At 44.6% G+C, this 24320-nt stretch overlaps 4 protein-coding genes across 6 annotated transcripts; 1 reads left to right on the forward strand and 3 right to left on the reverse strand.

Annotated features, from left to right (window-relative positions):
- Positions 1–532: 532 nt before the first annotated feature.
- On the forward strand, positions 533–3338 carry LOC127349175 (uncharacterized). The gene is made up of 10 exons (XM_051374952.2): positions 533–1007; positions 1118–1327; positions 1904–2002; positions 2096–2137; positions 2224–2322; positions 2407–2499; positions 2620–2733; positions 2828–2860; positions 2952–3002; positions 3086–3338. Exons 1-10 carry the CDS (start codon positions 666–668, stop codon positions 3173–3175), a joined length of 1173 nt encoding a protein of 390 aa, XP_051230912.1. The 5' UTR covers positions 533–665; the 3' UTR covers positions 3176–3338.
- A 1087-nt stretch (positions 3339–4425) lies between these two features.
- On the reverse strand, positions 4426–12225 carry LOC127296787 (uncharacterized). Its single transcript, XM_051327005.2, has 18 exons — positions 11972–12225; positions 11744–11860; positions 11502–11630; positions 11327–11389; positions 10356–10463; positions 7415–7492; positions 7193–7285; positions 6636–6722; positions 6426–6527; positions 6203–6322; positions 6035–6097; positions 5790–5935; positions 5614–5707; positions 5445–5503; positions 5296–5335; positions 5107–5198; positions 4960–5029; positions 4426–4867 (listed from the first exon to the last, which is right to left on the reverse strand). Exons 1-18 carry the CDS (start codon positions 12161–12163, stop codon positions 4796–4798), a joined length of 1725 nt encoding a protein of 574 aa, XP_051182965.1. The 5' UTR covers positions 12164–12225; the 3' UTR covers positions 4426–4795.
- Positions 12226–13844: 1619 nt separating this feature from the next.
- On the reverse strand, positions 13845–15411 carry LOC127296789 (phosphoserine aminotransferase 1, chloroplastic). Its single transcript, XM_051327007.2, has one exon. It carries the CDS (start codon positions 15359–15361, stop codon positions 14081–14083), a length of 1281 nt encoding a protein of 426 aa, XP_051182967.1. The 5' UTR covers positions 15362–15411; the 3' UTR covers positions 13845–14080.
- A 1219-nt stretch (positions 15412–16630) lies between these two features.
- LOC127296786 (protein RRP6-like 2) lies at positions 16631–22615 on the reverse strand. 3 transcript variants are annotated; one of them, XM_051327003.2, is made up of 14 exons: positions 21869–22613; positions 20987–21142; positions 20236–20394; positions 20067–20150; positions 19851–19930; positions 19709–19759; positions 19504–19603; positions 19144–19226; positions 18967–19012; positions 18591–18678; positions 18340–18509; positions 17747–18226; positions 17560–17667; positions 16631–17206 (listed from the first exon to the last, which is right to left on the reverse strand). In XM_051327003.2, exons 1-14 carry the CDS (start codon positions 22178–22180, stop codon positions 16952–16954), a joined length of 2172 nt encoding a protein of 723 aa, XP_051182963.1. In that variant the 5' UTR covers positions 22181–22613; the 3' UTR covers positions 16631–16951. The 3 variants fall into 3 exon arrangements, with proteins under 3 accessions (XP_051182963.1, XP_051182964.1, XP_071675552.1); XM_051327004.2 differs by lacking the exon at positions 17747–18226 and having other exon boundaries at positions 21869–22615; XM_071819451.1 differs by lacking the exons at positions 19504–19603; positions 19709–19759; positions 19851–19930 and having other exon boundaries at positions 21869–22614.
- Between the last annotated feature and the right edge of the window lie 1705 nt (positions 22616–24320).

Genomic DNA, 24320 nt, shown 5'->3' on the forward strand with positions numbered 1-24320 from the left:
ATATTGGCTCGGTGATAGCGAATCAAGACAGGGACTAAAGAACCTAATGATCAATTCTTGTCACATTCAAATTGCTCATGGTAAGTCTAGTATTTAGTCCACTGCATTGTGCCATAGCTCGAGCAATATTTATGATCACTTGCACACTCAGCCTGGTACCCGTTACCCCAGTAATATTACTCCCTCACTCATGGTGCATAAGGTTTAAGAAAAGCTTTGGCCATCAATTGGATCGACAATATATAAGTAATATAGAAAACTATACCATTGGGTTCACATTCAAGAGAAGTTTCCACTGGCAGTACTCCGTATAATTTTTGTGGCTATAACTCATACTACGTGCTCCTGGTGGGATAGAGGTGACAGGGGGGCTGATTCATTTGCTTTCTAAGGTCTTTTTTGTAAACAGTACGGATTCATTTGCTTTTATGCGCTTCTGTAAGGTCCTTGCTGCAAATGTATATGTACAGCTGTAGTTTTATTGATGAAGGTGTCCAAAGTCTTTTGCCACGTTCCTCCGTATCCACCACGATCATCAATTGCGGGTTGCGGCTCAATTGTATTGTACTACTCTTGAGGCGGGGACCCTCCCATGGCTGATTACTGATGATCCATCAGGGTTTTTAGAGACATCGTTGCCGAATCGAGGAAAGGGGGCGGCGGCCATGGGCTCGGGCTCGTGCTCGGGTGAAGAGATGCCGCGGGAGCACCGTGCGAAAGACGACGCCGGTACTTCCATGGACCCTGAAGAATCCAATTCCGACGAGGCTGCTGTACATGCCACCACGGAACCAGACAAGGACGTGCAAGAAGCAGAGCTTCTGATCCAGGAGCTTAACGCATTGAGCATCGGAGAGGCATTCAGCGAGCAGGAGTTCCTCCATTACTTCGACCGTCTGGCCTGTCAACCTCCTTGGATCGACCTTAAAGTCCGGCTGAAAGGCGAGGAACTTGTTAAGCTGTACGATCGCCATGCACTCTGTCGCCTCAGATATTACAAACACAAGGTTCACTCCACAATTCACTTGTTCTGTGCTACATGTGCTGAATTATCTTACCGGCTCCAGTTTGCGTCTAATTTGATCATCATATTTGCCATCTCATTAATTCTCTCCAGTTAAAACAAGCATCCAAGGAAGATCTGCGTGATGATAAACTGAAGAGGATTCTTGATATATCTGAGGATGATTGCAACAAGGAGTTCCTTAAGAAAGAGGGGTTTTTCACGCATTTTGAGCAGGACAGGAGATTTGATTGGTGCTTTCACCCTGATTACTTGGCATGTTCTTTCCTGGATGACTACCAACGCCTAGTTCCTAAAAATCATGTGAGTCATGGGTTCTTATGGATGAGTAGTCCTTCAATTTACAATTGTGCACAACTGTATGTATTACATCAGCTGTATGGCTGCTACAATCAAATTATATTCCCCAAAATTAGGGTGGCCTCTTTTTTAAAAAAAATGCAGAAAAGTGTATGAAGACCAGATTTTCACCAATTACACTGAGATACTGAGTTCATGCTACGACTAGAGAGCTTTAGTAAACAGATCGGTTCATAATATTTTGACATACTGGAAGCTGTAACTTATTGCTAACTCAAATATTGTGCCAGTATCAAAACGTTCTTTTCACCTGTTGCTTGGTGCTCTGCTCACTACATTCCTTTTTTAGGATAACAGTTTACCGGTAGACTCTTTGACTGCCTGTAATGATCTTCTTGTAATCAAATGAATTGTTTTTCTGATAAATAGTAGCCACTACTTTAGTTCTTCATCTATTCTGGTTAAAATAGAATTGTTGTTTGCAGCTTCATATCTTCAGTTAAAATGTAGTTGCTTACGTTATGTACTCTGACATAAAGATATCTAAGCAATGAGTTTTCTCCCTATCCTTGAATGCAGGGGTACAGCAAGTGGAGTGAGTACCACACATACCTTCATAGCTATGAGCTGGAAAAAGAGTATGTGGAGTACTGTCAGGAATTATCCAAGCAACTCAAGGTATGCACCATAGATCATATTATGAAAATATTTTTACTTTTTACAATGCTTTGAAATATCTTTGGACTAAAAACTTCATTTCTCCGGAAACAGTGGATGGAACCTTATGTAGATATGGACCGGTCATCTGTCAAGGTAAGTATGTGTCACACAATAATCTTGGAAAGACTTTGTTATCTCTATATCTTTTGTGGTGTTCTCATAACTTTGCTGTTGTTCAGTGGGGTAAAATATCTTCCCGCGGAGTTTTACAAGCAATTAAGATTGCTGCTACTAGCTTTCACAAGATCACTTCGTGTTTAGCTTTCACTGGTTACTATGTAGGATCCCTCACATACATTAATTTAATGTAGCTTATCATGGTTACTACTTAGTGTTCTAACAGTCGCGTTCTTTCGATTCAGGAGTGTAAAGAGAGCATGGCTTATGATATTTTTTGGTTTATGGAGTATGATGGTGTCTATTTTGAGATTTGGCGGCGGGTCACTCAGGGAATGGTTAGTACTCGGCAATATACACCAGTCTTCTGCAAAAGCAACTTTTTTATGGTGGTTCCTTTTTACATGCACTTTATATATGCTTAGCAATGCATGGCTTTTCCCTTGAATAATGTTCAGAGTTTCGAGAAGGCTCTGGGGGAGGTTTATAATCTCAACATGTTTCCGTTACGCCAACATATGATGAAAGCTGCACTGGAGCATGAGGAAGCCATGATGATGGTGGAAGATGAGGTGGGCTTATTTGGTTTATAGATAATTTGATGTTGGTACTTAATATATTTCTTTGTGGATATTTGCTTATCTCTTCAATTTCATTTCCCTTCAGTTTCTTACATGCACAGCAACCATTACCCCAGAAGTAAGTACTGTCTTTTCCATGTGATATACAATTGGAATCCATCTTGAATATGTTCTTATATGTGGTTGTTATCTCGTCTGCTTACCTTCAGGTTAAAGAGGATAAAGCTAAGGAGTTGATTGCTGATGCAGTTAATAAGCGGGTACTGTGATAATTTTACGAGTCTGCTTTAGGCGTGCTTTTGAAAAGGATAGTTTACCTAGTGAATTCATTTCCTTTTTTCAGATTCAAAAGCCGAAGTCCTATGAGGAGTATATCATAAAGAAGATACACATTGCCCGCGTCATTGGAATTCTTGATGCTGATGAAGATTGAGATAATAGTCAAACATGCTTTCGTTTCTTAGATTATTAAATCGGACTATCCCTTCGCCTTTTGCTACTGTGCTGCCACATGTGATTGAGTACTAGATGGTCCATGCGCGCGCCCTGCCGCGCCGACCTTCAATACTTCGATTAGATTTTGTGGTGTGTATGTGACATGCTTATGTATTGGTTGTTTCTGTGTATGAAGTTCACCGTGGTTTTCCTGTGTTTGCCTCTAATACTTGGAAGTTTCATGATCATCCTCATTTGCTTCCCCTCTACACATGTTTGCCTCAAAAGTGTTGTCACTTGCACTGTGAATGGTGTAAATGCTCCGGATTGCCAATGAATACATATCCTTTCAGGAGATTCTGCACTGTGAATGATGTAAATGCTCCCGATTGCCTCATTTTCAGGATTCTTTTTTAAATTATTTTCTCCCTTGTTCATATGGCGAGGAGACCGTGCTGCAGTGGCGAGATTCACGCCCACGAAGGATTCCACCTGAGGTGTTCAAGTGCCCTACGACATCAGTGAGCTCTCTGCGCATACCGAAGTCTCACCCGTGCGGCGTCCACTACGGAATCCAGCAGAAGCGAACCTTTTTTATCAAGTGCTGGACAACCTCGGTGAGTACCACTAAAAAAGGGGGGATTTTACAAATTACAATACAACATGGCAACAGGTCGTTCCTGATTTTATGTTTGAGTTAAATAAATTCATCGCTAGTCATGAAACTTGTTGCCCAAAACCAGTGTAACTTTTGTTCCGAAGTCCTAACAGTTGCTAAGCTCATGTCAGTTTGTTGGATCTATTGCTATAATTATTATCTAGCACCTGAGCCTTTTCTCCTCTATGCTTGTCAAAGAAAAATCGCCATTAACAATTTGACACAATATGTACCCACAATCCCACAAAATTTGAACTCTAAAATAGACCTGTAGCAACCACGAGTTCCTTGATTGCCATGAGTGGCTCGTCGGATTAAGGTCAGACTGGAAGATGACTAGATGAGGACCTCAATAAATTGAGGCAAGGTTGTGACTTGTGAGTACATGATCGGCTTGATACATAACAATTACAATGTGAACAGAGGTGATGCTTATCACAAAGTTATTGCCCCCAAAAAAGGAAGAAGGTAACAAGCTGCGTAGAGCATATCTGTACATGTAGCACTGATAGATTTAAAAAGATATTCAACTAGTCAAAAGGAATTCCGGCACCATAATTACCAACCGTGCAACTGAAAACTGGCCTGAGTTGATTTACTCTTCACCACAAAACTATATTGTGCTAACAATTAACCTCAGCATAATAAGGTGTTGACATGAATTATTGACTACAACCGCATACATATTCATCATCATCTATCTGTTAGTTCCATCGCCAGCCCCACGGACAGGCTGATTGCTAGGACGATCGACAGACAACTACTCCCTCCGTTCTTAATTAATCGACGCGGGTAACGCCAGAAGTAAACAATGGCTAGGCAGAGTGCGCGTCGATTAATTCAGACCAGAGGTAGTAGCTCATACATGCATACGTATACATACATCTTAAAAGTACAGCCTTCAAGAAGAAATGGAAAACATCCTTCTGAATAAAAAAAATTGTAACCCGACTGCGACATCTAGAACTTGAAGTCTTTCTTTTTTGAAGCTTTCCCGTCCTTCTCGTGCTTCCTCTTCCTCTTGCTCGCGTTCTGTAAAATCAAGAAAAAAAAAGGTACAGGTCAACAAAATCAGCACTTGCCTCTAGTTGAACCGCCACATAGCAAGAACCGTGAAAAGATACCTCTGCCACCATGTCGCTGAAATCTTCCTTCTGGTTCCGTAGCTTTTCCTCCTCTCGTGCTTCTTCGTACCTGGATTTTACAGAAAGGTGTTAATGTCTCGGACAGTCACGGACCGATAAACACCAGGTAACTAAAACTATTCTTACTTGGCTGCCAAAACATCATCCAAATCTTCGAGCTCCTCAGGATGTATGGTGACATCCACTTTGTCAGACTTCTGATTCTTTAGAAGATCAACCTGCAAAAGAGGACCACGAGAAATCTTAATTAAATCACCAAAGCATGCATACTTCAGGAGTACTTGTATACTTGGTGCAACAAATTTAAAAGCTCACCCTTTTAACGCCAGCTTTATCCTGTGCCCCAACCACATACCTGTAAAAGCAGCAAAGATACAAAATGAGTTCTGCATATTGTTGAAATCATAAATGAAACCATCAGAAAACATGGTACAGATAACTAAGTTTTTATTGGTGTTACATACGTATGGCTTGATCCATAGAGTGCCCCAGTTGCAAATCTTTCCTCTTTCTGCTCAAGAACCTTCAGATGAAAAAGAACAAAATATAGGTTACAGACTGCTAAAAGAAACACCAAAGCTCTGTAACGAGAATTGGCCTGAAATTCACAAAACTGAAGGGTAGTCCTGTGACCTGGTATAGCTGTTTTTCGGTTTGCCTTTCAGGCTCTTTCCTCTGTTGCTTCCGAAGATCTATAGCATCAGGTGTTTCAATACCAGTGGGAGTGCTATTAACAAAAAAAGAAGCATAATAAGTTAGCACATTAGAAAAAAGGACTTAATCAAGCCATCAAAGAATTGTTGTAGCACCTAGACATGGTTTCGACAGACTGAATGCCTTCCTCCATTTCATCATCTTCCATTGGTTCATCTTCCTCTTCCTCCTCCTCTTCTTCCTCCTCCTCCTCTTCCTCCTCCAAGTCTCCCCAGTGCTTGCTGCGATCAACAGGCTCCTCCTGGAATACAATGCAGCACGACAGTCAGCTAACTAGGAGTTCAGATCAAATCACACGAACCAAAGAAAATATACAGAAAGAATAGCTGGTTATACACACATCATAATTAGGTTCATCCTGCTGTAGGATGCCAAAGACATCTCCATAGAGGGGGCGTCCATGCTGTAAGTCAAAACAAGCAAATAGAACAGAAAATAAATTTATTAGTTTGTTAGAGAAGCATTTAACTACACCCGAGCCCGTAAAACGCAATTTAATGTAGCATACCTCATCCACAGGAGGCTTTCCCCATTCCCCAGGTCGGTAACCAAAAGTAGCACCAAGAGGAATTGGAGCATTCAGACCAGGAATCTTCAGCGAAGGATAAGAGGGTGGAGGACCATATCTCTGCCAAAATTATTTGGTGTGAGTTGACAGTTGGCCAGCGACAAAAAGAGCAGTTAACCAGATGAACAGCCGCTTTGGGGTGTTCTTTTAAAAAGAGCAATACCTGCATGTTTATAAGCCATGGAGGTGGCGCACCATCAGGCATGCCAAGAGCTTCTTTAAGTTCTCTTGACAGCATACCTGGCTTCATTTCTCTAAGTTTGACCTGTTGAGTGCACAGAAGTATAACATTATGCTCGGTATGCTACGTTTGAAGACAGACATCTCTGTTTCTGACACATCATAAAATCAAAAGAGAACGAAACAAAAATACCTCAAACTCTTTCCCTTCATAATACAGGTCACCATGACTACTCAATTTTGGTTTTGTTTGATATTTGAAGAAGGCGTCGTGCAAAACCTGCACACCAAAAAATTATGGTGAGACTTAGCTTTTCTGCATGTGAATCATGCCAGAAAACACATGTCTGAAATTTGAACATATAAAATAAACACATCCCAATATTAGTTAAGAGTTAAAGACACTTTCAAATGAACATTATCACTGTTACTCTATTAGTACCCTATTAGTTAGGATACTTTCACATGAACGTTATCACTATTACTCTGCTAGTAGCCTTAATATAGGGACGAATGACAGCACATAATAAGTGGCATACATCATATTTACAGGACAGAAGCTTATAAGAACACCTCGCAAACCAAATATGCATGTAGATAGATGTACAGAATACAGAGAAAGCAGAGCAAATATGCTATTCGATGTCACAAAGACATCTTGCATCTGTCTTGCCCATTATGGGAAAACAAAAGTACATATGGCATGAGCTTTCTACGCGTCTTAATTGGTCTCAACCAGAACTTTCTGACCTGATAATCTATATCCATCTTCCCCATTTTTGGCTGCATACGCTCCCGCTGCTTTTGCTTCAATTTTTTGCTATCCTCTTTCTCGATATATGCCTGGAATGCATTAGGAGAACCACTTACTATTGTGAAATATAAAATAATATGCAAATAACAAACAGCTCTGATATTTACCAACTTGACAAGGGACATGCATCGGTACAAAGAACGAAGATATTCAGTTACCTGTCTTATTTTTTCTATTCCAGTTGCAGCAATGAAGTCAGGAAGTTGGAACGGTTGTTTCTCAATACCTCTCTTGCCCTGGAAGAAATAACATAGCGATGTAAAATCTGATTGACAAGAAATAAATAATATAGACTATGGAAAAAAAGCTAAACTTAAGGTTCTGAAGGTATAAAAATGAATTTGCATATTGCAATGAGATCAGCCAATGATATACTTCTATGCGCAAGCAACGAAGGAGGGCCAAAAGGCCCAGATTCTAGCTAGAGCATAATCTCTTTCAAGGAAATGCCTCGTGTTGATTAACTAGCTGAAACACCTTAGATTTATACTATAGTATCACTTAAGTACTGTACCATCAAGCCCATGCTCCAAGGAGGTTGCAGCATCCCTGCAAGAATTGTATATCAGTATAAGAGGGAGGGGAAAAACCTTAGACTTTACTTTCCCTCATCCCTTCTAATAACATCCACCCCATTGTAAGAGCATCCCCACTCGTTTGGGCTCCCCACGCCCAAATCCGGCGAAATTTAGCGCCGGATGGATGTAGTTTTTGGCCTGGGGAGGCCCATTTTTCCAGCCGCGAGCCCATGGACGCGCACCCACCGCGTGCATAGCGACGGCGCAGTCACCGGGAAGGGCAATCGTCGGAGTTCCCTCGACGCATTGAACCGTCGCGAGGTGGACTGGAGAGCCGAAACGACTCGTCGGGAACGGTCGAAGTGGCCTCGATGCGAGAACCGCCGTAATGGAGCACGAACTCCGCGGAAGAGCAACCGCCGCTCTCTTTCGTCGAGAGACCTACATATACGGTTTTCGACGGGCGACGCCATTCATCTGTTCTCTCGTCACCATCCTCCGTCAACCATCTCCGTCAACCATGAGCGATATCTCTTGGCCATCGGACACCGACAGCGAGGGGAAGCCGCCTGGATGGCGCCATTGGTGGGATCCAGCTGCATCGTCCAGCAGCGACGATTCCCCCCCGCCGGCCAGCGAGGACGAGTGGGACGACGAGGAGGAGGACGAAGAGGCCGTGGAGCAGGCCGAGGAAGAGGCCGAGGAAGAGGAGGAGGAGCAGGAGGAGGAGCAGGAGGAGGAGGACGAAGAGGCTGATGAGGACGACGACGAGGAGGACTCAACTTCCTCCGACGAGGAGGTGACGAGCCGGAAGCGTCGCCGCGACGACGATGAGGCGGGGCCTTCTAAGAAGAAGAAGAAGTAGTTTAGTTTTAAAGTTTTTATATGTAATTTTTATGTTTATTCGAATTATATTCGAAATATATATATAATCTATCTATGTTGCACCACTTGAGAGTTCAAAGCTTTCGTTCGACGAGGGTATTGCCGTAGATCGGGAAGACGAGGGTTTTGCCGTAGATCGGAGGCCATTGTCGCCGACAAGTTGGGGCCACGCGCGCTTTCGTTTCGTCCGGAGTCCCCGAGCGCTCCCCGGGGGGCCGGGGATGGCGTGGGATCGCCGGACACTCGTCCCCCCGACGAGGCCCCCGGCGAGCGTTTTTTCCATCCGGACGGCGTAATTCGGCCCAGTCGCGCCCCCGGTTCCTCGTTTTCGTCCGGATTTGGGCCTAAATCCATCCGGCGATCCCACGCCATCCCCGGCCCCCCGGGGAGCGCTCGGGGACTCCGGACGAAACGAAAGCGCGCGTGGCCCCAACTTGTCGGCGACAATGGCCTCCGATCTACGGCAAAACCCTCGTCTTCCCGATCTACGGCAAAACCCTCGTCTTCCCGATCTACGGCAATACCCTCGTCGAACGAAAGCTTTGAACTCTCAAGTGGTGCAACATAGATAGATTATATATATATTTCGAATATAATTCGAATAAACATAAAAATTACATATAAAAACTTTAAAACTAAACTACTTCTTCTTCTTCTTAGAAGGCCCCGCCTCATCGTCGTCGCGGCGACGCTTCCGGCTCGTCACCTCCTCGTCGGAGGAAGTTGAGTCCTCGTCGTCGTCCTCATCAGCCTCTTCGTCCTCCTCCTCCTGCTCCTCCTCCTGCTCCTGCTCCTGCTCCTCCTCCTCTTCCTCGGCCTCTTCCTCGGCCTGCTCCACGGCCTCTTCGTCCTCCTCCTCGTCATCCCACTCGTCCTCGCTGGCCGGCGGGGGGGAATCGTCGCCGGACGATGCAGCTGGATCCCACCAATGGCGCCATCCAGGCGGCTTCCCCTCGCTGTCGGTGTCCGATGGCCAAGAGATATCGCTCATGGTTGACGGAGATGGTTGACGGAGGATGGTGACGAGAGAACAGATGAATGGCGTCGCCCGTCGAAAACCGTATATGTAGGTCTCTCGACGAAAGAGAGCGGCGGTTGCTCTTCCGCGGAGTTCGTGCTCCATTACGGCGGTTCTCGCATCGAGGCCACTTCGACCGTTCCCGACGAGTCGTTTCGGCTCTCCAGTCCACCTCGCGACGGTTCAATGCGTCGAGGGAACTCCGACGATTGCCCTTCCCGGTGACTGCGCCGTCGCTATGCACGCGGTGGGTGCGCGTCCATGGGCTCGCGGCTGGAAAAATGGGCCTCCCCAGGCCAAAAACTACATCCATCCGGCGCTAAATTTCGCCGGATTTGGGCGTGGGGAGCCCAAACGAGTGGGGATGCTCTAACCCTTTGCCACTTTAAATTGAGCTAACTAGCGTAAAGTGCATGTTTGCCCAATAGTCGTGTTTCCGAGCTTAAACATTTGGATAATGGAAACACGGAACCTAAGTAACACATGAATGCCATCCCAGCTTTGAGTGAATTTTGGGTTGGGCATGTTACACATTTCAAAACCAACCCTACTGTAACAATTTCAGGAAACTACTTTTACAAGTGTGTTTCGATCTTATTATTCAGCTGTGCACGCAAGTACTCCTTAAATAATTATGTAAAACAGAGTAATCTTATTCATGGTAGATGCATTACGAACCTGCAAGAATTTCCTCTTTTGAGACCAGTGCCTTGGGACAGGTACAGTGTTCCTGTAGGACTTCAGATAGACAAGTAACTTGGGATCTGAGGCAGTTGCATCCCAGACCTAGCAGAAAAGGTAAGGTTGCATTAACTGGAGCCAATCCATAAATAATTTTACGTGGCATGCAGTTCGAGAAACAGATAATTTAGTGAAGGCTTTTCTTTTTCATCCTCTTATTATGAACATGATTAAAAAATTTCCACACCGCCAATGCATGCCATCATAGCCTTTAATAACAGAAATACTTCCCTCCATCCCATGAAACTTGTCTGAGCTTTGTTAAAATTTGGACGTATCTAGATGCTAAATAGTGTCTAGATACATCCAAATTTTGATAAAATTCAGACAAGTTTCATAAAACGGAGGGAGTATATGTTAACCTTATTATGACCATGATTAATTTTTCACACCACCAATGCATGCCATCATAGCCTTTAATAACAGAAATATATCTTAATCTTATAGGCTTACTTATAGCTATGTGGGGCGCAAGTTACTAATACATTTTTCCAGCAATTCACCCTAACATTAGTTTCAAAGTTGCCTTGAAACTTAGTAAACATTATTTACTCAGATAAAACAAAAAGCTTGAATAATGCTGAATACATCTCACAGTTAGAGACCAAGTACAAAACAAAGTCTTCTGTTACCCAATGTGCAGCCAATGGTAACTATATTACCAGATGAGATTAGTTCATGGCTTCAAAACAAATTCAACGACACAATTTTAGTTTTATCAACTAATTACGAGCGAAGTGGTACATTTTTGTCAAATTTGTGGATTCACTTCAGATCTAGCCATATACTAGCCTTGGAAGCTCTCGGCAAAGAAACACTAGATGGACAAACGTGATAGGATGCAACAGCAACACACCAATTCAAGCTATTAAAGGTGCATGATACCGATGAAGAGGATGGTGGCTTACTTCAACGACGTCAGGCCTGTTGCATATCTGTTTCAGCTCTGCAATCTTCATCCTTTGTTCCAGCTTTAAAACACAGATCAAACACAAAATTTATCTTCAGCAGCTCGCAACACAGTAGAAACGATCATAACAGGTAAGTTAACAACAGAAAGACAGAGACAGAAATTATACAAACCTTCTTCTTCTTATTGGAGATGCCACCTTCCTTCTTCTTCTGCTGGCCGTCCTGCTCGTCATCGTCGGAATCCGACCCTGACCCCTTCTTCGCCGCGTCGGCGCCAGCCTCATCCTTCTTCTCCCCATCCTATCAGCAACTTACAAACTAGTGAGAATCGACTCCACTGCAAAGCGGCCGAATTACAAATTTCATAGGGTTTCGCCTTCTGAGAATGATGGGGGCGAGAGACGCTAGTACACCTCGGCGGCGGCAGGGGAGTCCTTGAAGGTGAACTTCTCGAATATGCTCTTGAAGTCAGCGAGGAGGCCGTCCGCGAGGTCCGGCTCCTCCGGCACGTACTCGACCTCGATCTCCACCTGCGCGCGCGCACAGCATAACCCGACGTCAGACCCCCTGCGACAGGCGAGCACGACCGCCGCTAATCAAGCCCACCCAAACCCTAGGGTACCAGGAGGCGCTGCACGTACCGGGGGTTTGGAATCGGGCACGTCATCCTCGCCCGCGTCGGCGGCATCTGCGGCGGCGGCGGCGACGTCGGACGGGGCCTTGTTCTTCTTCTGCTTCCGGCGGCGGCGGCGGCGCTCATTCTCCCGCGATTTCTTCCGGTCGGCGGCGGCCGGGGCCCCATTGGGGAGGTCGGAGCTAAGGTCGGCGGCCATGGTGGTCGGCGTTCGGGAAAAGGCCGGGGCGGTGATGGCTCACAGGCTCAGGGATATTTGTTTTTTTTAGGGGTAAGCTAACGACAGTAGTCGGCTTCAATTGGATGGGCCGGCCTTTTCAGGCCCGAATGTATTGGCATTTTTATCTTCAACACGATATAGAAAATAATGAAGGGAAAAAATCATTCGCATGGTGTGATGATAAAACAAAATTCACGGCTTCAATTGAGGAACGCAAATCGGAAGTTGGTATGAAGGAAGTACTCGTGCAATACTTCTGCCTACTTGGAATTTGCATAAAGTGAGATCAACAGGCCATACAATATTAACCTCACAACTTTAAAAGGTAGCATATGTTTTGCTTCCCCTGCGGATGTTTGCCAAGTGTGTTTTTCTACTTTAAAGTTGAAAGTGTTATTTGGTTGCGACATCCAATATAGGAGTATATTTTATTTGGTGATTCATCGTATCGAATCAGTGACGAGAGAGTAAGACAGTTAGACAGGTACACCAGAACCAGAAACACATCACCAAATGCTCGAGTGTCTACTGCTCACCAACCTCTCAATCTACTATGTATGCAGAATATAATCCTCTCCCACATGTATGTCCTGAAAATCACATCATCGCTGACGCAACAGAGGACACGGAGCCTACTTATTTTATGACGAACATCCTACTAAAGCAATAGCACAAGAGCAATAACAAAAGATCATGGCCAATCAAGGTACTCTGCACTTCAGGTTCTTCACGTCTCTGAAAAATATACACACTAGCATGTGATAGAAAAATATAATGTTGAAATGCACTCACATGGAGTGATCGAACTGCTCAGTCTCACTGCAGGAACTCAAATCAGAAGCTGATACCAAACAGAAGAACTACTGCATTACTTTTGCTTTGGAATCGGCAGAAAGAGAGATCAACCGGCCATATCAACCTCACAACTTCAAAAGGCAGATTGCTGTTCTAGTTCCCCAGCAGCTGTTTTGCTAACCTGCGAGTTGGAACTTCAAATCTGAAGGTGTCTATTTTTAACTTCAAAGCTAGAAGTGTTTTTGGTTCTTGGTTGCACCAAACAGTTGTCACATCCAACATATGTTTTATCTTTGGGTGATTCATCGAATCGAATCAGTGACGAGAGAGTCAAGAAAGGGACACTAGAACCAGCAAGCATACTTCATCACGAAACTCTGCTTAGTGCTCACCAACCTCCCAATCTACTAGTCCCTGCATCCGTATCTACACAAAGCTGCGACACTTATCCAATAGATATATAATCCCCAACAACGCCCTGTTGCAAAGAGCATACAAGCAAAACCAATCAAACTTGCTTTGTTTGAAGAGGGCAAAAGCAGCCAAACCTGAAGTTGCTCACTGCAACATAAGCTATGAATGATACAGGAATAAGCAGTGAACAGCATCAGCTACTATCATAAGACAATTGACCATCTCTACCTTTATTCCTAGACCATATTCCAATCTCAATGGAATTATAGAAAGGAGATTCCGCAAACACTAAATTAAAAATACAGCAGCATTGCAAGATAGTTAACCATACTAATACAACAGATGGATAGCAAATCTAAATTGCTTATGTTGTGAAGAGCAACAAGCTATCCTACTAAACCACTGCAACATAACCAATACAGGAATACAGCAGTCAGCAAGCAGCATCAAATACTCTCTCAAGACAATCGACCATCTACCTTTATTCCCAAACAACAAGTTCCAATCTCAATGGTGAGCAATGGAAAAGGAGATTCCACAAGCACGAAAACCAAAATGCAGCAGCATTGCAAAATAGTTACTACCAATATACTAATATGACCCAGCTCTTGCATAGAGCCTACTTAAGGTATTAGGAACAACAGACAGAGCATCCTACAAAAGCAATACCAGAGGGATGATGGGCAATCAAGGGTTCCTGGCTTGGAAATCCTTCATGAAGGCGACGAGCTTCTCCACACCGGAGAGCGGCATGGCGTTGTAGATGGAGGCGCGCACGCCGCCGACGGACCTGTGCCCCTTGAGCTGCAGCATGTTCTCCTTGGCGGCCTCGGCGATGAACTGCTTCTCGAGGTCCGCCCCCTTGGCCATGGTGAAGGGCACGTTCATGAGCGAGCGCACGGACTTCTCCACGGGGCAGACGAAGTACCCGCCGCTGGCGTCGATGGCGTCGTAGAGGATGCCTGCCTTGTGCTGGTTCTTCTTCTCCACCTCGGCGAGCCCGCCCTGCGCGAGCAGGTCCTCGAACACCAGCCCGCAGATGTAGATGGCGAAGCAGGGCGGGGTGTTGTAGAGCGATGCGTTGTCGGCGTGGATCTTGTAGTCGAGCATGACGGGGGTGTTGGGCTGCGCCTTGCCGACGAGGTCCTTGCGCACGATGGCGATGGTGACGCCCGAGGGCCCGACGTTCTTCTGCGCGCCGGCGTAGATGACGCCGAACTTGGAGACGTCGACGGGCTTGGAGCAGAAGTTGGAGGACATGTCGGCGACGAGGAGGCCGTTCTTGTTGGTGGGCTCCGGGTAGTCCTTGAACTCGACGCCGTGGATGGTCTCGTTGGAGCAGATGTGGAGGAAGGCGGCGTCGGGGTTCTGGGAGATGGAGGTGAGGGGCGGGAGGGAGGTGTACTTGCCGTCCTTGCCGGACCAGGCGAGGGACGCGGCGGAGAACTTCTTGGCCTCCTTGAAGGCCTTGTCGCTCCAGGATCCGGAGACGAGGAAGTCGGCGGGGGCGGCGGGGGAGGCGCAGAGGTTGAGCGGCACGGCGGAGAACTGGGTGGACGCGCCGCCCTGCAGGAAGAGCACCTCGTGGGTGTCGGGCACGGCGAGCAGCGCGCGCAGATCGGCCTCGGCCTTCTTGATGGCGGCGTCGAACTCCTTCCCGCGGTGGCTCATCTCCATGATGCTCATCCCGGAGCCGCGGTAGTCGACCAGCTCCGCCTGCGCCTTCTGGAGCACGGCGAGCGGGAGCGTGGCCGGGCCCGCCGCGAAGTTGTAGACGCCGCGCTCGCCGGCGGCCGCGAAGGGGGAGGTGGCGGCTGAGGGCGCGGCGACGGCGGCGCATGAGATCTTGGCGGCGCGGGCGGGGAGGCGGATGGAGGAGACGGCGGCGGCGGGGCCGGCCTTGGGGGCGGCCGGGCTGGGGCGGTGGAGGAGCATGGAGTGGGGGCTGGAGGTGGCGGCGGCGGCCATGGTGGAGAGGGTTTTGGGTGGGTTGGTGCGGCAGGGGACGGGGGGAGAGAGATCTATAGAGGGAGAGGCGTCAGAGTCAGAGGGTTGGTGGAGTAGTGGTACTGTGCCGGTGGCTGTAATATACTGCATTTATTTTTGGAAAAACTCCATTAAAGTTTGAAAGGAAAGGGGGACTGCAAATTTGGGCTGCCATGATAGCGAGGTTTGTATATGTTGTTTCAAAAATAAAATCCTAGGATTGTTGTTTCAAATCTCAAAAAAGGGGGTTTGGGGTTTTCCGAGTGCAATTTGCCATATTTTTCAGCCAAATTATCAAGAGCCGCAAGAAATATGTCAAATACTCCCTCCTTCTCACCAACAATCTCTCAAAAATTTGGATCATACATCTTTAGATATATCATCCAAATTTTAACAAAATTAAAACACTTTTGATGGAATAGAGGAAGTAATACTGATAGTCCCAACTCCGACATAATTTTGCATGACTATACACACCTGTTGATGTGGAACAAATGGTGACTTTACAAGGAAGTGCAACAAAGTTTTGCGAGAAAGAAGCTGCTAATGTATTTATTTTTTGTGAAAATTCCACCGATCTACTAATAGTTATCAATAGTAAAGTAATAAAAACTACAAGTAGGTCTTTGGACCACCTAGCGACGATTACAAACACTAACGCGAGTCAAAGGCGCGCCGCTGTCCTCGCCCCTCCATCACCAGAGTCGGGCAAAACTTATCGTAGTAGAGCTTGTTGTTGTAGAAAAACGAAAAGTCGTCGTGCTAAGGTCCTAAAGAACCAGCGCACCACAGCAGCAACCGTCGTCAAAGATAACAACTAATGTATTTGAAGCAAAATACTACTCATACCACTTGTATTTTTCTAGCACCTTGTTAGAACGGGCGTTGCTGCTACGGAATAGACTGCCAGTAGTACAAGTAGCCAACACGATCTCTGCTTCTTGGAGAATCTGAGAGTGGTGCGATTTGACCCGGAGAGCCTACTAGCTGCCATTTTAAACTCAACTCTTGGTGAGCAAGCTAGGCACATTTGCGCATTCGAGGCACGAGATGTTTAACTTTTGTGTTGAATAGTATACAATTTATCTACTGCCAAAACAAACAAGACAATCACTCTTCACTCCCGTCCAAGATGACTACTAATAAGATTCTGGTAAGACATATTCATACCAGCTCGACCCTACTTTTTTTCTTTAGCAATTGGCATGATATGATAATACAATCAAAAGAACACACAAAGAAAGAGAGCAATGGTATCTAAAGTTTTGGTTTCCTCTTTAGCCTCTGCTATCTGTACCAGTTTTACAGTATACCACCTGTGCAAGTTCAGTATCCACCATGGCACACCACACCATGTCTCAGTTGTTACATACAGACACAGTTCAGATGACAGCTTCCATGTCCTGCATCTACATACAGTCAACGACTCAAATGTTACAGGCTATTCTCGCATTTCTGTTAGTCCCGAAAACCAACCGGCTCAGTTTTCTAATCTCTTTTTCTATAACTACTTTCTGCACAACAGGATGAATCAGCGGGGTTTTATGTGCCACAGTTATAGGCGGAGCAGTATCACTTGGGTTGCCACGGATGAGGTGAAGACTGTTGCTTCCTCCAGTCCTGGAAACCCCCTGCATTATTTCTAGCAGCAGGCTGACCTGTTCCTGTACTGCTTTGGTTTATCGATGGTTGATGGCCGTAATAACAACCATCATGATACCCAGAGGTCGGTATGCCCTGAAGCTCCTGAGGGCTCCACCCACCAGAACTGCTATATTCTGGAAACTGGGTGTAGTAATAAGCTGAAGACTCAACATCGCTTTGAGCCTGCAATGCCACACAACGCCACAAAGTCACAATCATTTCCAATACTTATAAGAGTTAACAGAACTGAAAGGGCAACTTGCAAATGTACGGGCATATATTCTTTCCTATCAATACTAAAGTCAACCTACAGTGAATGCTTCCTTTGCAAAATCTATATTGATAATCAATAGAACTACAGGCAAATATTCAGAAAAATTGGCACCAAGTGTCGGACTGGCACAAGACCAAGGATGTGCTATCTGTAACTCGTCACAGCAGTGCAAAAGAAAATACATCAATAAGCAAATATTAAGTATTTTAAATGAACATTTACAAACACCCCAAAATCACTATTCTGGCTTGTGAGCATATACCTGCTCATTTGAATATCCTCCAAAGTAACCTGTCTGCATGATAGGTGTCTGCATGACAGGTGTCTGCATGACAGGTATTGGATCGGCTACCAGAGCTCCAAAAGTCTCCTGCAAAGGAAAAAAAAAAATCTATAATCAAATACCCCACAAGAATACAGAAATTACAGATACTAAAAATATGTCTCACTTGCTTATTATTGCTCATCGCTTCCTTACTAAATGGTCTACTCAGGCCTGATAGGGTCCTGGAGGTCTTAATTTCAGATGATGGTATGGTTTTCTTCTTGTCGTGTAGCCACATGCTACCAGTCAAAGTAGCATCAGTAGTAAAACTATCCGTACTGTTAGAAGTAACTCTGATATTTGCAGTTGATGAAGGAGCTACAGAATATTGATCAGCTGAATCGAGACTGATCCTAACATTATCCGTACTGTTAGAAGTAACTCTGATATTTGCAGTCGATGAAGGAGCTACAGAATATTGATCAGCTGAATCAAAACTGATCCTAACATTATCCATACTGTTAGAAGTAACTCTGATATTTGCAGTCGATGAAGGAGCTACGGAATATTGATCAGCTGAATCAAGACTGATCCTAACATTATCAGCACCCCTAGGAGCCATTTCAATAACTTCACCAGTGTCCAGTATATTATTCAAGTCTAACTGCAAAAGATTACATACATTTCAAAGTAAGTCCTTAAGCACCAATGTTATACCCATTATCACTCTTAACACATAAATGAGAAAATAAAATACACAAATTCAGCCTAACTGACCTGCCCAAGCTGGACCTTCTTTAATTGCTCAGCTATTGCTTCAAAGGCATTAGAATTTTCAGTTGCATCCCATACGATTTCCAAAATTAGATTGAAATTAGCATCAACAACTGGATATTTTGATTTCACGATTCTTCGCAAATCTTCAGCAGTTGTAGGCATATTCTTTGCTTTTGAATTTAAAAGAAGAGTTAGCCAAGCCAATACATAAAGTTTTGCAGCACAGCAAGATTCAAAGAAATCAGTAATACCTATCTCAATCAAAGCCTTGTTTGGCAATACATAACCAGTGCTCTCATCTTGTTCACGAGCTACGAAATCTCTCCATTCATATAGAGCCTGAGTATGAAAAGAATGTTACCGTAGTGTCATTTCATGCGAATGCAGATTGAATAATTCTAGCTCGATAGAATAAACAAAGTTTTTATACTCCATTGCATACTACTCCAGATTACTTAAGTGGTCAAAAGTTATTGAATCTTGCTAGCAGTCGATCAACAGATAATTTGATACCAGACAACTATAAAACCATCTATAAGGAAAGTGCCACATAATATGTTACCATGCCAAGTCTATTCAAAACAGAATAATAATGAGGGATACATAACGAAGAATGTAATTTCTTACAGAAACAACAGCCAGCTGCTTTGCATTCAATTCATGATCCTGCAACCTGTAGTAACACACTCGAGTTAATGGGATAAGCACACACATTATGAAGGTGAAGCACATATTTTGAATATAAAAAAATGATTTCCCTGAAAAGAAACCAAGTTTAGCAATTGAAAGTAACAGCACACAAACCCGTATATGTGGAGATAAGATTTATCTGTCAGCTGCTCCTTTTCATACAACTGTGAGCAAATTTCATTACTGCGCTCTTGAACCTGCGGTAACCAAAAACTACAGATCAGAATGCCCGTTCCTATACAGTTGTCAGCCAAAAATGAAAATAAGTTGGTTCTGAATCATCAGTAAATGCAGATCACAGATTTGTGTGAATACAAAGGACACCACATATCATGTGGCAACTTGCCTATTTTTAAGCTCTGTTAGTTCTAAATTAAGGGTTGATTCAAGGAAGCAAGCACCATCAAACAATGCTCATTTATATGAATTCAACATATCAAAACCAAAAGGAAAACAATAGAGCATAAGTTTAACCTCTAGAAGAAGATCCCGTTCAGATGTAGACTCCTGTTGTAGTCTAAGTCTCATCAAGTCATATATATAGAACAGAAAGTGTGTATCTTCTCTAGCATACCTGTGCAGGGGTAATCTCAAATGAATATATAGACATAAATAGTGAGAAAGAAATGACAACGACTAAACTAAAGGGCATGGAATATATGGTTTATATGCACAATACTTGATCATTTCAGCAGAGAGTGGCCTTAACCTCCAATCTGCATTTTGATATCTACAAGAAAATGCTTACTTTGGTCAGAAACAAATCTCACAACAAATAATAAAGAAGATCAGTCCAGAATTCATGGGTAAATGAGCTGTACGCTTTATTTGCTGTGACTCCACAAAAGTGACGCAATAGGTATTCTAGGCTGTTTCGCTCCATCTCTAAGACCCTTGAAGCCTGATCGGTGTTGGACCGGAAAGTCACACTTAAGTTAATATGACAAAAAATAGCTTTCAGAGGAGAATGTAGTAACAGACAAACAGAAACACACAATCAAGAATCATGGTATTAGCAGTCCTATTTTAACCAGTACCTGTCCTGTGTCAAAAAGATTGCACACATATAGTCGGAAGTCCCGTTGGAGCCACATTATATCACGATCTGCCCCGTGCATTATCTATTTTCCCAAGAACAAATGGGAAAAGGATTAAAAGGATATTTACGTGCGTAAAGACCGACATAATCTGATAGTCAAAGAAAACCTTTCTCTTGGTTGGATCTTTAAAATGTTCTGTCAAGTAGGGACCGATTATTATGCGTAGCTTAAGGGTATCAATAATGAAGTCCTCTGTTCTTGTTGAAATTTGCATCAAGCAGGTCAAACCCTGAAATGATCTATACTGATTATGCTCCAAATCGACCTGAAAACAGCACACAAAATGAAGCAAATGTTACGTTACTAGCAGTCACCAAGGCCTTGGAAGTTGTCTTGTTCCAAGCCAAATGACCCAAGCATAAAAGTACATAAATAGAATTTTGTTTATATTTAAGATGTGTAATTCATGGCAGGAAGACAGTTCAGTGTAATCCGACTGTAAAACAAGGCAGGGAAGGGAACCAATGGAAGTAACTACCCAGCATAAGTAAGAAGAGACTATAATATATCGATTTCATTGAATTCTAAAGTAGAATGGATTAAGACTTCTCTCAATAGTGGATATGCCTGACAAACTCAATTAGAGCCCACAACAGCTACCATATGACAAAAACTCAGCCATGTTCCACTTGGATTACTTTGACAAAATTACAGCATGGCTTATGAGCATAGTATAAATTCTGACAGCAGGAACAAATGTCAACAGAAGCATTTTCTTTTAATTCCAAGAAGAACTGCATGGAACGCGAGACTACAGACTTGAAAAGTTGAAATTTAATACAGGACAATGTAGGCAGCAAACAAGTACGATATATATCAATTTGAAATTTAAACAATACTTAATTACAAATGCTTACAGCAAATTCATTTACATCCTTCAACTTGTTAACTAATGCTGTCAAGCCTTTCTGGTCTTCTACTAGCGTAAACGGGGTATCCTCTACATCAGCTGGCCTTACTGGTTCACTTTCAGGAGCATTTCTGTCAATAAACTGTTCCGCATTTAGTTTTTCCTGCAACAAGACAAGTATATTTACATCAGTTTTTAGTACATGCACACAAGCCAATCAATGTACAACTCAGAACAAACAGGCATGAGTTGGAAAAGCAGAACACCATACCACTTTTTAAGTGGTACAGGTCAATCTATATTGAGGAGATTCCTGAGCCTTTACCTTTTCAAAAACCAACGGCCACATAAGTTGTCTTGTAAGAAACTAGATTCTTACTTTTTTGGTCCTTTTCGAGCTAAGTAATGAATTGTCCAGCAAAAAAGGATAAGCAAATGTATGCATCTCTGCTATTCTGAATGCAAATGGCATCTCGAACTTCCACTCTAGAATAAAGAGACATGTTATCATGGCCCCATGTTGTGGAGTCCATGTACATATGTGATGCATCCCCCCAAAATTGAAAACAAGATGGAACTGCTTTTATGCTCATTCCACAGAATCTAAACCACAAGAAACCAAGGGACTGAAAAGGACCATTAGCGTTTGATCAGATACAATTACGTGTTGTTGATACCAATTACTGCTGACTACCGATACAACAAAGAAATCTCTCCAGGTATTACAGTTTCAACTCCCAGTTGGATCCAAGGGTTCTCCAAGCCGAACAAACCAAGCCAAAGAAAAAAAGAAACAGACAGATATAACTAACTAACTAACGGATTCCATGGAAAAACCAACCAACTAACGGACGAAACGAAACGAAGCGAAGCGAGATGAAACACTGACCAAGGGGTGGATAGGCCTGCCGTCCTCGGTTTGGTCTAGCCAGACATGATCGAAGGGCACGCTGTGGTTGTTGACCATGATCTTGTACTGATCCTGCGGGCGCGGGATGGTGGGATCGTGGAAGGTGACCCTGGGCTTGGCCCCCGGCGACTTGTCGTAGGAGCCGTAGGCGGCGGGCACCCTCGAGGACCCGGCGCCGGAGCTGGAGCCGCCGTCCTGGGCAGCGGGCGACTTGCTCGTGTCCCCGCGAGCGCCCCCCTGGGACCCGTCCCCCGCCTCCTCCGCCGCGCTCGGGGCCTTGGACCCGTCCATGGGGGAGCGGGTGAGCTGTTCGTCGAGGCCGCGCCGCGGGGGTGAGCGGCGCGGTGGCGTCGGTGCCGCCGCCGCGGAGGTTGGTGGTGGGGAGATTTATTGCAGGAGCGGAGGTTGGGTGGGGCGGTGCGCGCGGTGGTTGGGGATCGGCGGAGGCCCTGCTCGCGCGGCGGCGGAGCACCGGCGGGCGGGGCGGGGGAGGAGCTAGGGTTTTGGGGGCGGAGCGCGGCTAGCCTCGCGGCGGGGCAGGGGGGGATCGAGGTGAGTAGTCCGGGAGACGATGGCGGTTTCTTTCTACTCCGGGGCAGGCAGCGCAGCGGAGGAGCAGCTAGCCTGGCTGCCCTTTTATTTATGACCCGACGGGACGGCGGCCTGCGGCTGCCGCCGATCAGGTGGCACGCGTGACGCGACGCCGCTCTGTGTCTATGCCCCTAGCCTTGGCCTTTCCCTGCCTGCCCTGAGAGCTCGTCGTCAGCTGTTCATGCGTACATTACGCTACGCAACCCCCATCTAACGTCGAGTAATTAATGGATATCCTCATCTCTATCTATCCAAATTAATGCCGCGATATGTCCTAATAAATATCGTAATCTATCTAAATAAATAAATATCTTCTAATAATCTATCTATATAAACAATTACTCCGTTCACCATTCTATCTACGCAATGAAACACGTCTAGATACATGCGTACCTAAACAGATCTGCGCCGATTGATTTGAAATGTAGGAAATAACAAAAATTGTGACTTCTTCTGGATGAAAATCGTGTCATGCTAACTAACTGGACAACAACGTCTGGAAACAATAATGGCCACCAACACGAATCCGAGGAGCTTGTCCTTTATGGACGATCATTATAGGTCTACGCACTAAAACGCGTCTAGATACATGTGTGCCTAGAAAAACCTGCATTGATTAGTTTGAAACGGGGAAATATTAAAAAAAAATGTCGTATCTTTTAGATGAAAATTTGCAACGTCAAAAGCAGGCCAAATGGTGGAGAGTGGTCAACTGTGTTCTGCTGACCGGTCAACATTGTCTTGGAGACAAGAATGACCACCAACACGAAGCCGAGTTTGTCGGATAGGGGTGTAAACGGATCGGATCAGATTTTGGTCGTACCATATCCTTTACCATAATTTTTCTTGGATTCAGACGTTGAGCGGATATTGATCCATCTCGGATTCGAATGTGGATATACCGGAGTACAAATTTGAATTGGAAATGTGGAGAACTAAGGACACAAACAAAAATAGTTGTATATATACTCTCATCGGTAGATAGTTATAGTGCTTGCAACTCTACATAGAGATTTAAAATTTCACTCTAGTGTAGTTAAAAAAGACAAAATACGCTAAAACATAGTTGGCCGCAATTATTCTAGGGCCTATAAGACAAACCTATGTACCTTTATCCTAGTCCCAACTTCACACTCCGTCCGTCCCACGGCTCCCACTCAAACCCTAAATCACGCACTTCTACAACCCGCACTCCCCACTTTCTCCATATGTTCACTAGTCGATAAGGAAAAATCCTAGATTTGACCAACTGCTACTACACGCTCTCCACACTTCTCCATTCGAATGCGAAGGGGGTGGTGCATAAGCTGGAGTCCTACATGATGCCCTCGTTGGACCGTGTAGCCCTGATAACCCCCAAGTGCATGGGATCACCGCAGTACAATTTGATAAGTATTTGAGTGTTGAACCCACGAGGAACTGAAGGTAAATTATCTATTCTCTAAAGCCCTATAACCCACTTATATGGCCTTCTGTGTAAAGTTAGGAGATATGGTGTGTGTGTGTGAAGAGGTTTTTACTATGAAAATACAAGTGCTGAAATTAAAATGGAATGAGTAAAACTAATGCAATAAAAGTAAAGTGCAATAAAGTAAATGAGATGAAGTGAAGTGGAGTAACTTGAGAGAGTAATTGTTCTAGCAAATTGCCACTTCATTTGTGTGGTTGTCATAATTAGTGAAGCATAAAGATAGTGTTTTGTAGTTTCTTCTAGAGAGGAGCCATGGATAGGTGAAGCCATATACATGTGCCAATACACCCCTTGTCGTTGCCTATTCGACGGTACCTCGGAGGAGGGATCCTCATGAGGGGGAGAAGAAGTAGGGGCCATCGGGCGGAG

The sequence above is a fragment of the Lolium perenne genome, chromosome 4 (assembly GCF_019359855.2).
Source record: "Lolium perenne isolate Kyuss_39 chromosome 4, Kyuss_2.0, whole genome shotgun sequence".
In the NCBI taxonomy this organism is placed as follows: Eukaryota; Viridiplantae; Streptophyta; class Magnoliopsida; order Poales; family Poaceae; genus Lolium; species Lolium perenne.